This window comes from Erythranthe guttata, chromosome 12 (assembly GCF_056151865.1).
Source record: "Erythranthe guttata isolate IM_541 chromosome 12, IM_541, whole genome shotgun sequence".
NCBI classification, from domain to species: Eukaryota; Viridiplantae; Streptophyta; class Magnoliopsida; order Lamiales; family Phrymaceae; genus Erythranthe; species Erythranthe guttata.
The window spans coordinates 20,258,767-20,272,991 of NC_142544.1; the positions used below are offsets into that span (position 1 = coordinate 20,258,767).

A 14,225-nucleotide genomic window follows, 5' to 3' on the forward strand; every position below is an offset into this window, starting at 1 on the left:
TATTACTCGTGGTGTATTTACTATATTTTTATAATAATTCACAAAACAATTATATGAATCATAATATACCTATGAAACGAATTAAAAAACATCCCTAAAATTGAATTCGTTTAACCAATTTGCAATAAATCAGAGACTGTACACTGTGACAAGAGCTCAGGAGCTTAATTACCAGCCTTTTCTTTTTCTATATCAGTAATAAATATATATTAATTAGATTTGTGTTGGTGGTATAAAGCAAGGTTGTAAAAGGCGGTAATCGGGTCTGAGTCGGTCAGGCACCGACTTACGATTAATCGGTGTGGCGGTGATTAATCGGTGATAAATCGGAAATAAATCGGTTTTTAAAATTTAATATAATATATTTGTAAATATTATTTATAAATACTCCAAACATATATAAAAAAATATTTAAACATAGTTATATCTCCATCATGTATATATCCTAATAACATAATAAAAGTTTAATAATTATAAGATCATAATACATAAATATCCTTATAAAATATAAATAAAAAAGCAAAATTTTTGAATTAACATTTATTCAGTTCTTTAACAATAATAATTAACATAAACAACTCATATTTTATTTTATTAAAATCCAACTTTTATTTTGAATTATAAGAAAAAAAAAAAAAAAAAAACCGATTTTTAACCGATTTTTGCCACGAAGTTTGACCCGCCTTAAAGGTTTGACCGCCTCAGACCGCCTAAAACCGCCTCACAGGCAAAAAACCAATTTTTCAAACCTTTACACTAAAATCGTAAAGGTTTTGGACCGCCTCGGCCGATTTTTAGAACACTGGTATAAAGTAAATATTATACCATGATGGATATATATATATATATATATATATATATATATATATATATATATATATATATATATATATATATATATATATATATATATATATATATATATATATGTACTGCACTATAGTGTACAAGTAGTCCCATATTAAATAAAGATAGAACATGGGGGTGGGGGTGGGGGTGGGGGGTGGGGGGCAACAGAAATCAGAGCCCAGAAAAGTTTCATTAGGTTGGGACATAACACTGTTTATTTCCACCAAAGCAAACCCTCAAGGCTGAACCTTTTTTTCCTTTTTATGCTACCCTATCATAATTTTCTATACAAATTCTTTAATATATTATCATTACATTTAATTGGTCATGATAAATTAACACTACAATTAGGCCTTGATTAATTAATTAATTAATGCTTGTGTTGAAACATATTTCAGCATGGTGATAAAAATATACTTTTTTCTCTACTCAACTAACAGTACTATGAGTTTTTTTGTGATTATTGTTAATTTAATTTGGTTTTAAACTAACTTCATATAAAATTTTGATTTCAACATCTAGAGCATTTTGAAATATTAGTATATAATTTTTTTGTAAAATAATATCAAGAGAATTCAATTAATTGATAATCATAATGAAATCATGCCATTTTGTGTTAAAAAAAATTATATTATTATACCGATAAACACACCAAACAACTTATACAAAAATAAAAATAAGTAATTATAAGCTTCATATCTAAATCAATATATCATAAATATAAAAATCTAAAATAAAATAAAATAATTAATTTGCTGAGCACTACTAAAATATTTACCAGATATAGGATCGTAATTAAGATAGATATATATATTATTAAAATAATATTAGCAAAAGAGACTCTATGTCAACACAGAGACACTAAAGAAGCTTAAAGGTTAAGTAATTAGCAATAGTAGCACCCTCTTGAAACCCTAAAAAGCAATAAAACAAAACCAGACAGAGTGAAAACAAATTAGTACTTGGTGTCTCTATTCAATATATATATGACTCTCTCTCTCTCTCTACGCACACACACACACACACATATATATATAGATGTATATATGTATACAAGCATCATAAAGCTCCCTGCTTTATATTTTAGCTCATATATTCTCATTCTCCCTTTTCTCTCTCTTCTCTCTCTCTCTGGTGTGTGTTAGGCATAAGGGGGTTGATGTATGTGTGATACTACAAAAACCTTTACAAAAGAGAAAGAAGGAAAAAAAATCAAAGAATTAATACAAGAATGGATTTTTCTTCCATTCCAGCTTATCTTGATTCATCCAACTGGCACCTTCAGGTATTGTTTTTTCTCCCATGGCTGCCCCTCTATACCTTCTTTCCCTATAAACCTTTTTTTAATTTATTAATTAATTAATAACAATTATTCAAAAGCTAAATATTCCCACCCCCACCCCCTTTTTTGTTGTTCTTCTGGTTTTTTTTTTTTTTTTTTTGTTTTTTAACGTCTTTGTTAGCTCTTTTAATTTCTTTGAATATTCAAGAATACGCGTTTTCGATTTCTTGATTTTTTTTTTTAATTTTTTTTTTTGTATGAATTTTACTTACAGCATCAGAATCATCAAATAATTGGAATCGGCGGGAGCTCGAACCCTTTACTTCCACCACCAGCACGGCCTGCCGGCCATGCGCAACCTCCGCCGCCGCCGCCACTTCCTCCGCAGCCTCACGGCGGCGGAGCTGCTGGTTCAATCCGACCGGGATCTATGTCGGAGCGTGCACGCATGGCCAACATACCGATGCCGGAAACCGCTCTCAAATGCCCCCGCTGCGAATCGACGAACACGAAGTTCTGCTACTTTAACAACTACAGCCTCTCCCAGCCCCGCCACTTCTGCAAAACCTGCCGGAGGTACTGGACCAGAGGCGGAGCGTTGAGGAGCGTTCCGGTGGGCGGCGGCTGCCGGAGAAACAAAAGATCAAGCAAATCCACCACGTCGAAGTCTCCGGCTAGCAGCGACCGTCAAACCACCACCTCCAGCTCAACCAGCACCGTCTCCACCAACAACGGAACCACCACCACCACCACCAACACTGCTAATATCTTAGGCCTCACTCCACAACTCCCCCCTCTCCGCTTCCTCTCCCCGTTAAGCCAACTCACCGATAACTTCGCCGGCGAAATGGGTTTGAATAACTACACCGGAATTTCCGCTCCGGCTATTGGTCCAAACGAAATGAACTTCCACAACATCGGCGGCATTAATGAACCGTGGCGGATGCAGCAGGTGCAGCAGTTCCCCTTCTTCGGCGGTTTAAATTTGGACTCAGGGATCAACTACCAGTTCCACGGCGGCGATTTAGGGTTTGGCGGCGGCGAGATGAGCCATCATCATCAACAACAACAACAACAACAACAAGTGAGGGCGGCGCCGAAACTTTCAAGCTCGTTCTTATCACAGCTGGCATCGGTGAAAATGGAAGACAACAACCGCGAACTGAGTTTATCGAGGCAGCTGTTAATGGCAGGAAGTATTAATAACAATGATCAGTGGATTAATAATAATAATAATAACGCGGGAAACACTAGTGCTAATAATAACTGGACTGATCTTTCCAGTTTCAGCTCTTCTTCCACAAGCAATCCCTTGCAATAATCTTTTCGTCTGTGCGGAATGATCGATTACTCCGATCCACGTGCGAAAATGAGGTGATCGAATGCCGCCCACCCTTATATATATAATATATGCGTAGCTAGATGGAATTGCTTTAATTAATGTACTGTTTTGGGCTCCGAAGAAAACCCTAGAATTGTTGTTAGGTTTTTTTTTTTTTTTAATTAATGTTTTGAATTTCGAGTATGTATGGAGTAGTAATATGTGTACTGATGAGAGAGTGTTTTGAAAACTGATCAGTGTGTGATTTCTTGTAGCTTTTATTTTTGTTAGAAATGGAGATCCCATCTCTTGTTTTTCATCAATGTTTAAATTAAATCAAGCTAGTTGAATTCATGTTTCATTTTTTTTTTTAATTTGATCATATATAATTACATTTCTAGCTATATTCATATGATTATAATCAATCATCCATGTTTTATTTCATACCCAGTCGAATTGGATCTTCGTTCTTAGTTTCATGACAATGGTGGATTAATTATTGTTTAATTTTTTTTAATGGGTTTTAATAACCATTTTTTTCTAGCTAGTATGCCTTCTTTCTATTAATGGTGGCCATTTAATTATATTACATTTGAAAACTAGTTAAAATATTCAACAAACACTCAACAATAATTAACATGTTAAAAGAGTTGTACTGATCATTTGAATCATGATTTAGTAGTATATAATTAGACCGATGATCTCATTATTAGTAATTTTATTACATGTTGGATGAATGCTTGCTAGCTCCAGTTATAATGTTTTTGGAATGAACATGATTCATGTGTGTAATTAATCAGTTATTTTAGTTGTTCGCGCCAATAATTGGTTTAGACAACGTTAATCTTGGTCTTTGTTTTGGGTTTGGTCAAGGAATTATTCTATATATTATTCTATTATTTGCTTTGAGACTTTGTTTAATATTTAATATCCAAGAACTGAAGCTGAGTATCAAAATTTGTAAAATAATGATAGAATAATAATCATTCAAATAATATAAGTTAGATAATTTTAGCTTGATATATATACAAATCAATTTCAAATAATGTTAATTAGTTATTATATATGTTAGTAATTTTTCTCAAAATAATATATACAGTGTGTAGTGAAATAGGGAAGAGGGAAATTGATATTTACAAAGCACAAGGTTCTATGCTTGATACACACAATAATTACCTACGGATTATATTGTCCCTTCACCTAGAAAAATCCAAACAATTAACTTTTGACCGTTTCCTGTAAAAAATAAAATAAAAATAATAATAATAAAAATAAATCAGAAAATCAACCTTGATGTTAGTTATTGTGTTCACTTCCCCAAGAAAAAAAACTTGTCACTCATGATCATGTCATCGAATTTATAAACAACTGCCCCCCCCCCCCCCCCCCCCTTTCTTTTTTATTTCTTCTTTAATGATGAAGATGTTATATGGTAGTAGTATATTCTTGAATTTATTACACAATTGATTTTCTGATCATGAGTACTATAATATAATACTCAGTTGCCAAAGAATATATAATGTTTTTTTGTGGTTGATATTATCTATGTGGTTGGTCAATATATATCCTCAAAAGACTCGATTAATTCTCTGCGCACTCAATTTCACACAAAAGATCATTTCTTCATCATTCTATTCTCTATTCATTCATTCTCTTCTTCCTATTTCGAAAACCACGAAAGCATTCAAACTGATCCCCCAAAAAGAAAGTTAATTCCTCTTTAGAGAGAGAGAGAGTTTTAGAGAGAGAGAGAGAGAGAGAGAGAGAGAGAGAGAGAGAGAGAGAGAGAGAGAGAGAGAGAGAGGGTGTTCTCGATTTGTGCACCGTACCAAAACAATTAGAGAATCATCACGTAGTAGTGAAAGATGAAGACAACAAGTCGAATAGAAGGGATTTATATTTTCTCAATTTTCATGCACGCGTTTTTGGGTCCGCGTGAACATATGACTGACTCACTCATATATAAACTGCTCTATATATACATGTTTGGGTATTTGCTTCTTAGAGATATATATATATATATATATATGACTTTTGTCAGTTTTCTTCTTTAAATATTTTGACATGCTTCTGACAATTAAAATTTCCCCCTTTGCTTAATTTGTGATCAAGCAGATGCCCATGAGCTTAATTTTGCTAATTAGTGACAAATTATATTAGAATTTGTGGCCACAATTAATTTGATTAATTAGATTCCGTTATTATCGCAATTAGTGGTCCTTGTGGTTGAAAATTAATTGGAAGACTAATTGAAAGGATATGATGAATATGATTGATCCTTTTGTAGTAATTATATTATTATCAAGAAAATATCCATTATATTCTAGAGAGAGTATATATTATTATAATATTATTATTAGTTATTACACCAAAACCTTACTGCAGACAGGTTATACTATAAGGTAAGGAATCTTCGGTAATTCACTTTTGTAAGAATCAAGGCAGCCTACCCAACATCGAATAAAGTCATTATTCCAATAAAGCTCTCTCTCTCTCTCTCTCTCTCTCTCTCTCTCTCTCTCTCTCTCTCTCTCTCTCGCACACACACACACACACACACAGATATAGATATGCACACACACACATGCATAGAGAGTCAGAGATAATCATGCAGATTTGATTATTTGTCGGTTAGTTGTCTTAATTATTGATTGGCTTATGCTTATTATGTTGTTCCCGATACATGAAACGGGTAGTGAGTTTAGTAAATTGGTTGAACAAATTAATTAGTGAAAATACGAAAAGATTATCTGCAATGAACGTAAATTTGCCGAGGCAAGTTGACTCTGTCCTTAAGACGAAATTTCCCCGCAACGGTGCTAACGGATTAAATGGAAATCGTCTCCCAAGATACAACGGCAAGGCTTGGAATAGGAGCACTCCAAATCCCAAGTACGACGAACTGTACTTTGTGTAGAACTTTTCGAGAGAATCTGTGAAGGGTAGGCTTAATATGCAGTAGGCTTATTTTTGGATTGAAGTGAGGAATTGTGGGAAAGTTAGGGTCTATTTATAAGGTTCGAAAAGTAGTGTCCTTTGGAGCAAAAATGTACCTTTGTTTGAATGGTTGCACCATTTCAAAGGTACCTTTTGTTTGAATGGTTGCACCATTTCGAGTTGAGCCAATTGGGAGTGGTTGCACCATTTCGAGTTGAGCCGAATGGTTTGCATTGGTTCGGCCGCACCAATTCAGACCAGTCAGACCAATCGAGATGGGCTTCGAGTAATAAGGGCCCAATGGGTTAAAAGCCCATGACCTAATGTTTTTGATATATATACAGCTCAGTACTTCTCTACTTTTCCAATGTGGGATAACTCAAAATCCCACTTTCCTTATATTTGGACTAGTAATTTTTCATTCACCACAAAATTGGTTCTAATCCAAAATTCATTTATATACTTAATTAGACCGTACAATAACATTGATAAAAAAATTGTTCATGACTCAATTTTTAACCAATTTTCCCAACAATCCCCCACATGAATGAAAACGAGGGCGTCGATTCTCTCTAGAGTTCCCACGAATAGCATTGCATCGGGATAGGTAGCATATAGCTTTGAACCTTCCGTAGTGGAGTTACATCGGATTTACTAGGCTGAGTAGTGAACGCGATGTCTTGAACTGTCAGCCGTTCGTGTAAACCAAGACAATGCAACCCACACAATACTATTCTCACATTTCCTTAGTTCTCATGATTGTGTCCGTTTTGGCCATGGACACACATCTTGGATTCATAAGTGTTTGTCAAGTTTTTGAAGCGGCCCTCACTTCATACACTTACATAGGTGATCTCCTATTAAAGGTATCCTGCCAATACCTCACCTTTTGTTATAAGGTTTTGGAATCATTAAAAGCTTTCGCTTATCCTTTACCCTCTCTGCAGGTAGCACTATTATCTTTCGCGGGAATGAGTTAGGAATGAGTTCCTTAGTGCTCAACTGAACTTTCTTAGCTTAGTTGTCCCTTTTGAACCAGTTCTTGGGATCTCCAGTCAGCATGGTTGGGTTACCACCAAGATTGTCCTTAATTTATGGGTTTTAATCCCATTCCCCTAGATAAGCAATATGTTTTGATCTCTTTAGTTGACTTTTAGTCGCGGATCCGCTATTAACCATTGATTTTCATAATCAATATTATTTCTTTTGAGATCAATTGCCTAATGGTCTTATGTGTACGAGTGTATCGATAATTGCCATTATACATGTCGTTTGTGCCCTTAACGTAACCGATTGGTTATCACAATTTATTCATTATTGTAGACACCGACTAAGCCCAACACGGAACATCCTCCAATAATTTTATGAAATTTATTCAACTTCTTTTCTAACCTTATCTCAAGTTATACATTCGAATTCGTCCATGAATCGAGCTATTCAATTTTGTTTGAGGATTTCCAAGATACATAATCTTAGTGGACTCAAATATCCAATGTACTTTCCTAATACAATAAGATATTTTCTTTAATGTAATCCATTTAAAGGCGATACTTAGATTACCTAAGAACCCTTATAATATCATTGAATGATTATTTATTTTGGAATTACATATTTACTAGTTTGCAATTCATTATGCTGCCAAGCTATCCAAAAATATTTGTAATTGAACCATTGTTCATCATTATTTTTGGCAAGGTAAACACTTGGTTTTTTTTTTTTTTTAGACAACTAGATCAATTTTCTAGTAGTGTCTTAACATGAGACTTTCAATAAGACTATCTTTGTTTTAGTGACTTTAATCTATAAGATTACATCGTCTAAACCCTCGTCTTTTGACATCAAACATAATTTTATTTTTATTTTCAATATTTTCTCAACGTTCAAAATAATATCATGATCATTATCTCATGATTATAATGTCGTCTATGGACATACACTTCCATGTGCTTTTAATATAAACACACTGGTCACACTCGTTATTACGAGAACTATTTGATAACACAATTTTATCAAATATTACTTTAGAATCACTTAACGAGTTTCAATATCTTGTTATAAATAATCAAGATTTTCCATAGCTATTTAATTTAGCTTAATTGGACCACCATTTTAATTCTTCTTTTGAATAGTCCATCTAAACCTTAATGGTTTACTACTTGAAAGAAGACAATTGTCCATCGTTCATTTTATAACTCATAAGTTAATAAAATCAAATCAAAATCAAACGTATTGATTTTCTTTGCCATCTTGTTGTATCTTGATTGTTCATCACTTTGATGATTTACCACTCACACATATATTAACTTGGTTGTTCATCACTTTGATGATTTACCACTCACACATATATTGATGATTTACCACTTACACATTTATAAGTTCCTTTATTACGAACTTATTTATTTTCTTATTTTACAAGAAAATACAGTATAATCAATTTGCATCAAGAGTGACTATCTTGTGCACAATCATTATTTATCCACTTAATTATACTAGGCCTTACACCCCCACATTTCTAAATATTAATGTGATTACTGGTTAGGGCCTAAAGACCCCCACATTTTTTAAATATTAATGTGGTTAGCTCGGGGTATCTAATTTATGTGTTTAGGGCCTAAAGACCCCCACATTTCTAAATATTAATGTGGTTAGCTCGGAATATCTAATTTTCCCCACAAATTCTAGAGTATGTATTCTAGAATTTATCATTATGATATCCATAAATTTTTGTTTTCAAGAGTTTCAATACTCATTTTTTTAATTCATTTGTCAAAGTTGCATTTTCCAACTTTCATCCAGATAGCATTTAAATGCTTTGAAATCCTCATTTTTATTTATCAATAAGGATACACAATGTAAAATACATTTATTCTTTAGTTAGAGAAATATATTGGATCAGCAATATGATTTAATTACAAAGGAAATTGTATTTCAAGAAATCACAAAAAGAGAAATCTTCTCAAGATACTTAAATCTTGTCAACAAATGAGATAGTAAGATTTCTTCCTTTTCCTCAAAAGAGAAAATTCGTCAAGATACTTAAATCTTGTCAATAAACAAGAGAATATTAATCTCTTCAAATGGCGGTTGATCTCCACTATTCAACATTAAAGTTAGAATATATAAATTCTAATTTTAATCATTCATAATTTAGGATTGCATGTCCTAAACATGCTGTTCAAAATTCAGTCAAATCCAACGATTTAATTCTACAAAACGAGCTCTTAAGTAAAGTACTGCTCGAATTTTATTTCAACAAAACATCCATTGTTGTTAACAACTATTTCGGATCTTTGAAAAATCAAAATCCGATCTCATCCATTCACATTGTAGATCATTATTTTTCAAATGTGATATCAAATCGAACCCAATGACTCGATCTTCTTTTATGTTCTTGAAACAAGAACTACTCATGTGCTCTCATGAATTGAGCTTCTCTTTCTTTCTATTTTATTTAAACTCATGCTTTTAATTAAACAATAGTATGATTCATATATAAAACATATGTACATAAATATTATAATAAACATGATATTTGACATGTGAGCACGACGTTCATACTAGTTGATTATAGAAAGAAGTAATAGATCAAGCATACTTTATCAACATATACATAGTATACACACGAATACATAATAACATCAAGTTTATATTCCATGGCATAAATTAATTCATGTCCAACATAATAAATTCTATCGCACGTAATCAATGCATGTCCATGCAATAGCACAATTCTAAGGAATTAGTATGGCTTACACAAATAATAATATGTATAGTAATATTCCTCTTTACTAAGTAACTCATACTTAATATACGAGACAAGTCTAATCGTTCATAGACAATAACAAAAAACGTTAATAAGATCACGTACTCTCAAATTTCATATAACATATTCGAAAATTAATCAATTGGACGGTTCCGCATCAAATGAAAATTGGGGGAAAGTTAATCCCGTATCAAAACTATATGCAATTTATGAAAATAAATATTGCATTTTCATGAGAAACGTTATGCGGTTTATGATAACTTATTCAAATAATTAACACATACCATATCACTTTATTGCATTTAGGATAAAAATATTTCTATCATTAATGTAGATACACAAACATAATGAATATTTAAGCAAATATATTGTATATAGTTTATTGTATATAGTTTACCATTCTTCCACATATTAAAATTAAACTATCATGCAATAATCCATCATTATATCATATAGCATTATCAATTTATTGCACTAATAGATATTAAAAAACGTACCCGATAAATTATATGTTCGTCAATTCAAACTTTGTGGGTAGCACCAAATCGTGTCAATATTATGGCAGTGCTGAATGATTTAATCATATCACTTTCGTCTGAAGTCCGATTTTGTTGATTCAATATGATCCGAATAGCCAACAAAATTTTCTACAACTTTTATCTTTTACGTTTTCTGAGATTCGGACTGGATCATGATCAAAATAAGCCTCGAAGTCGAAATAGGTGTGCTGTAAAAATGCACCTACAATGGAACCACAAAAAAAATATTAAATAATATTCAATGATCGGAAATAATATAAAACCTGATCATTATTCTTCGACTCAGTCTTCTTTCAACAAAATTTCGTGCATTGGACATTTGTGAGGCATTTAATATGCGACAAGTCGCATTGGTCACGAACGGTTGTATATGAAAAGGTGCATCGGCAGTTCTGCCACCCTTTCGTATTTTCGTCATAACTTCTTCGTACGAGCTCCGATTGTGATGATTTAACATGTTCTGGAAAGCTAACTTGATTATCTACAACTTTTGTGAAATGTTAATTTGCCATATTCGGACTTTAACACCTTCGAAATGGGGCAGGAATGTGGACTTCATGTTCTGTCCGAAAATAAACTTTCTCCAATTGTATTTTGTAACTTCTTGATTTTTGACAGACTATCTTCTTCTCCATCCCGTTTACCAACGTGTGCAGAAAACACAATTTACTAAATCACAATATTTCGTCTTAAGATTGTTGTTCCCGATACATGAAACGGGTAGTGAGTTTAGTAAATTGGTTGAACAAATTAATTAGTGAAAATACGAAAAGATTATCTGCAATGAACGTAAATTTGCCGAGGCAAGTTGACTCTGTCCTTAAGACGAAATTTCCCCGCAACGGTGCTAACGGATTAAATGGAAATCGTCTCCCAAGATACAACGGCAAGGCTTGGAATAGGAGCACTCCAAATCCCAAGTACGACGAACTGTACTTTGTGTAGAACTTTTCGAGAGAATCTGTGAAGGGTAGGCTTAATATGCAGTAGGCTTATTTTTGGATTGAAGTGAGGAATTGTGGGAAAGTTAGGGTCTATTTATAAGGTTCGAAAAGTAGTGTCCTTTGGAGCAAAAATGTACCTTTGTTTGAATGGTTGCACCATTTCAAAGGTACCTTTTGTTTGAATGGTTGCACCATTTCGAGTTGAGCCAATTGGGAGTGGTTGCACCATTTCGAGTTGAGCCGAATGGTTTGCATTGGTTCGGCCGCACCAATTCAGACCAGTCAGACCAATCGAGATGGGCTTCGAGTAATAAGGGCCCAATGGGTTAAAAGCCCATGACCTAATGTTTTTGATATATATACAGCTCAGTACTTCTCTACTTTTCCAATGTGGGATAACTCAAAATCCCACTTTCCTTATATTTGGACTAGTAATTTTTCATTCACCACAAAATTGGTTCTAATCCAAAATTCATTTATATACTTAATTAGACCGTACAATAACATTGATAAAAAAATTGTTCATGACTCAATTTTTAACCAATTTTCCCAACATATTATTAATTGTGGGATTATATATATTATTACAGTATCAAAATAGAGATCCCAAGAGTGTCAGTTTATTATGCGGTCGCACATTAATATATTCAAACAAATAGCAATCCCTCCTTTATAATTGCTATTCAAATTATTAATTAGAAATAGATTAATTATATTGTTAATTGGCTCGGAAATTCAAACCAGATCTTGCCATCTATTCTCTTCACATAATACATATATATTCACCCACTTAGCTTGGAATACACACACACTGTGTGTGTGTACAGAAAACATGCAGCTTTAATTTTGCTTTTATAACGTTCTTCAAATGTATATATATATATACACAGATAGTGTAATATATGGAAAATAAATAAATAGTACAGTACATAATAATTTTAGTAAAGTGGAAGGTTTGAGATTCCCAGTAGTAACAAGTCATTGTCTTTCACGTTGCCCCCTCTCATTCCCCTCATTAATCACACACACACACACACACACACATATATATATATATATCGAATCTGATTCCTCATTCATTTTCCAGGTTCAAAATTTTCCTGTCCCACCTGCCTCGCTATCAACATTATTATGCCATAATAATAGACGCACCTATACTATATATAAGTATTATATATAAATAATAGGGTAAATTACAACCACCTCCCTGAGGTATGGTCAAATTACGAAAACCCCCCTCTTGTTTGAATAATTACAACTACCCCTCAACTCCTCAAATTTAGTGGAATCTTCGAGATTATATGGAATATTATCACTTTTGTACCCGTTTTATCCCATTCGAACTCTACATTTTGAAGCAAAATGATCATAATATGTGTTTTTTGGCTTGTATATATCAGACTGTGGTGCATCGGAAACTGTACTTTTACACAAAACGAGTACAACTAGAGCACATTCCACGAAATCTAGATGATTATGTTGGATTTGACACCAGAAGGGTGAAGGTGTAAGAAAAAATCATAGTTGAGGGGATAAATGTAATTATCCAAACAAGAGGGATTTTTTCGTAAATTCACCATACCTGGGTGGGGGGGTTTTGTAATTTACCCTAAATAATATAATATTGTTGACAAGGATCTCACATTCAATCAATACGCACTAGATAAATCTCGATCGATTGATGATCTCGTGTAATAATTTGTAAACAAATTCACATATTTAATTACTTCATTTTTTTAGGAAATGAGACGGTAATCTAATTTCCAGTAAATTGAAACAGTATAGAATTGAACAGATAGGAACAAGTGGGGCAAGCTTCTATTAGTACAGTCCTTGAAAAGTATTTCATTTCTCCCCTCTCTCTCTCTTCGTGCTTTTGCTTCTGGTTTTCGGGATATTTTTTTTTAAATTTTTATGATTGGTGCTATCTAGTTTTTAATCAACAAAGCCAAAAGCTATGCATTCTTTCTCGAAAGATATGAGTTTCGAAGCATCCTATGTTTGCCGTTTATTTTCCACAAAAAAATATACCATGTATGTGAGGCTTTTCAATTGATATTTTTAAAGAATCAATGACCCCAAATTCGTAGTAAACAATTAAATCAAAGATGTTATGTGAGTTGTGATAACCTTTAATAATAACGAAACACATAGTTTAATCTCACTTTTCTCTTCTAAATTTCATGGTGAAATTTGACAATGTGGACTTGTATTTATAGACTTTAGAATGCGTTCACTATATGTGCAACTTAAGCGAGAAAACAAGCACTAATAATATAACAGTTTAATGGGTTAGTAGATAGAATAAATAATCACCACAAACCTATTATTAATTAACCGTGTAACCCATGATCTAATTTAAATTTTAAAAAAGTTAAAACATGTGGACTAAATTTATTCACTACTTTTCATGTTTATTAGATTGTATGAAAATTAAAATTTATTTACAATATAAACCAAATAAAAAAGGGTGCTCATTTTCTCAATCAAATCATGCATAGTAACAAACCTATTAGTAAAGCGTATGAAAGGAACATTATTCAAAGACTCTAGTATATAAAGTCGTACTATTTTTTTTTCCATCAAGCAA

At 32.8% G+C, this 14,225-nt stretch overlaps 1 protein-coding gene across 1 annotated transcript; it reads left to right on the top strand.

The window, feature by feature from the left end:
• The first annotated feature begins 1,859 nt into the window (after window positions 1-1,859).
• On the top strand, window positions 1,860-3,746 carry LOC105970174 (dof zinc finger protein DOF2.4). Its single transcript, XM_012994974.2, has 2 exons — window positions 1,860-2,134; window positions 2,406-3,746. The coding sequence occupies exons 1-2, from the start codon at window positions 2,081-2,083 to the stop codon at window positions 3,450-3,452; spliced, it is 1,101 nt and encodes a 366-aa protein (XP_012850428.2). The 5' UTR covers window positions 1,860-2,080; the 3' UTR covers window positions 3,453-3,746.
• Window positions 3,747-14,225: the final 10,479 nt, after the last annotated feature.

Excerpts from the sequence above, each read along its gene's own strand:
- LOC105970174 (XM_012994974.2), top strand. The coding sequence starts at position 2,081 with ATGGATTTTTCTTCCATTCCAGCTTATCTTGATTCATCCAACTGGCAC. Across the intron at positions 2,135-2,405 it reads CATCCAACTGGCACCTTCAG|CATCAGAATCATCAAATAAT; the intron begins GTATTGTTTTTT and ends TTTTACTTACAG.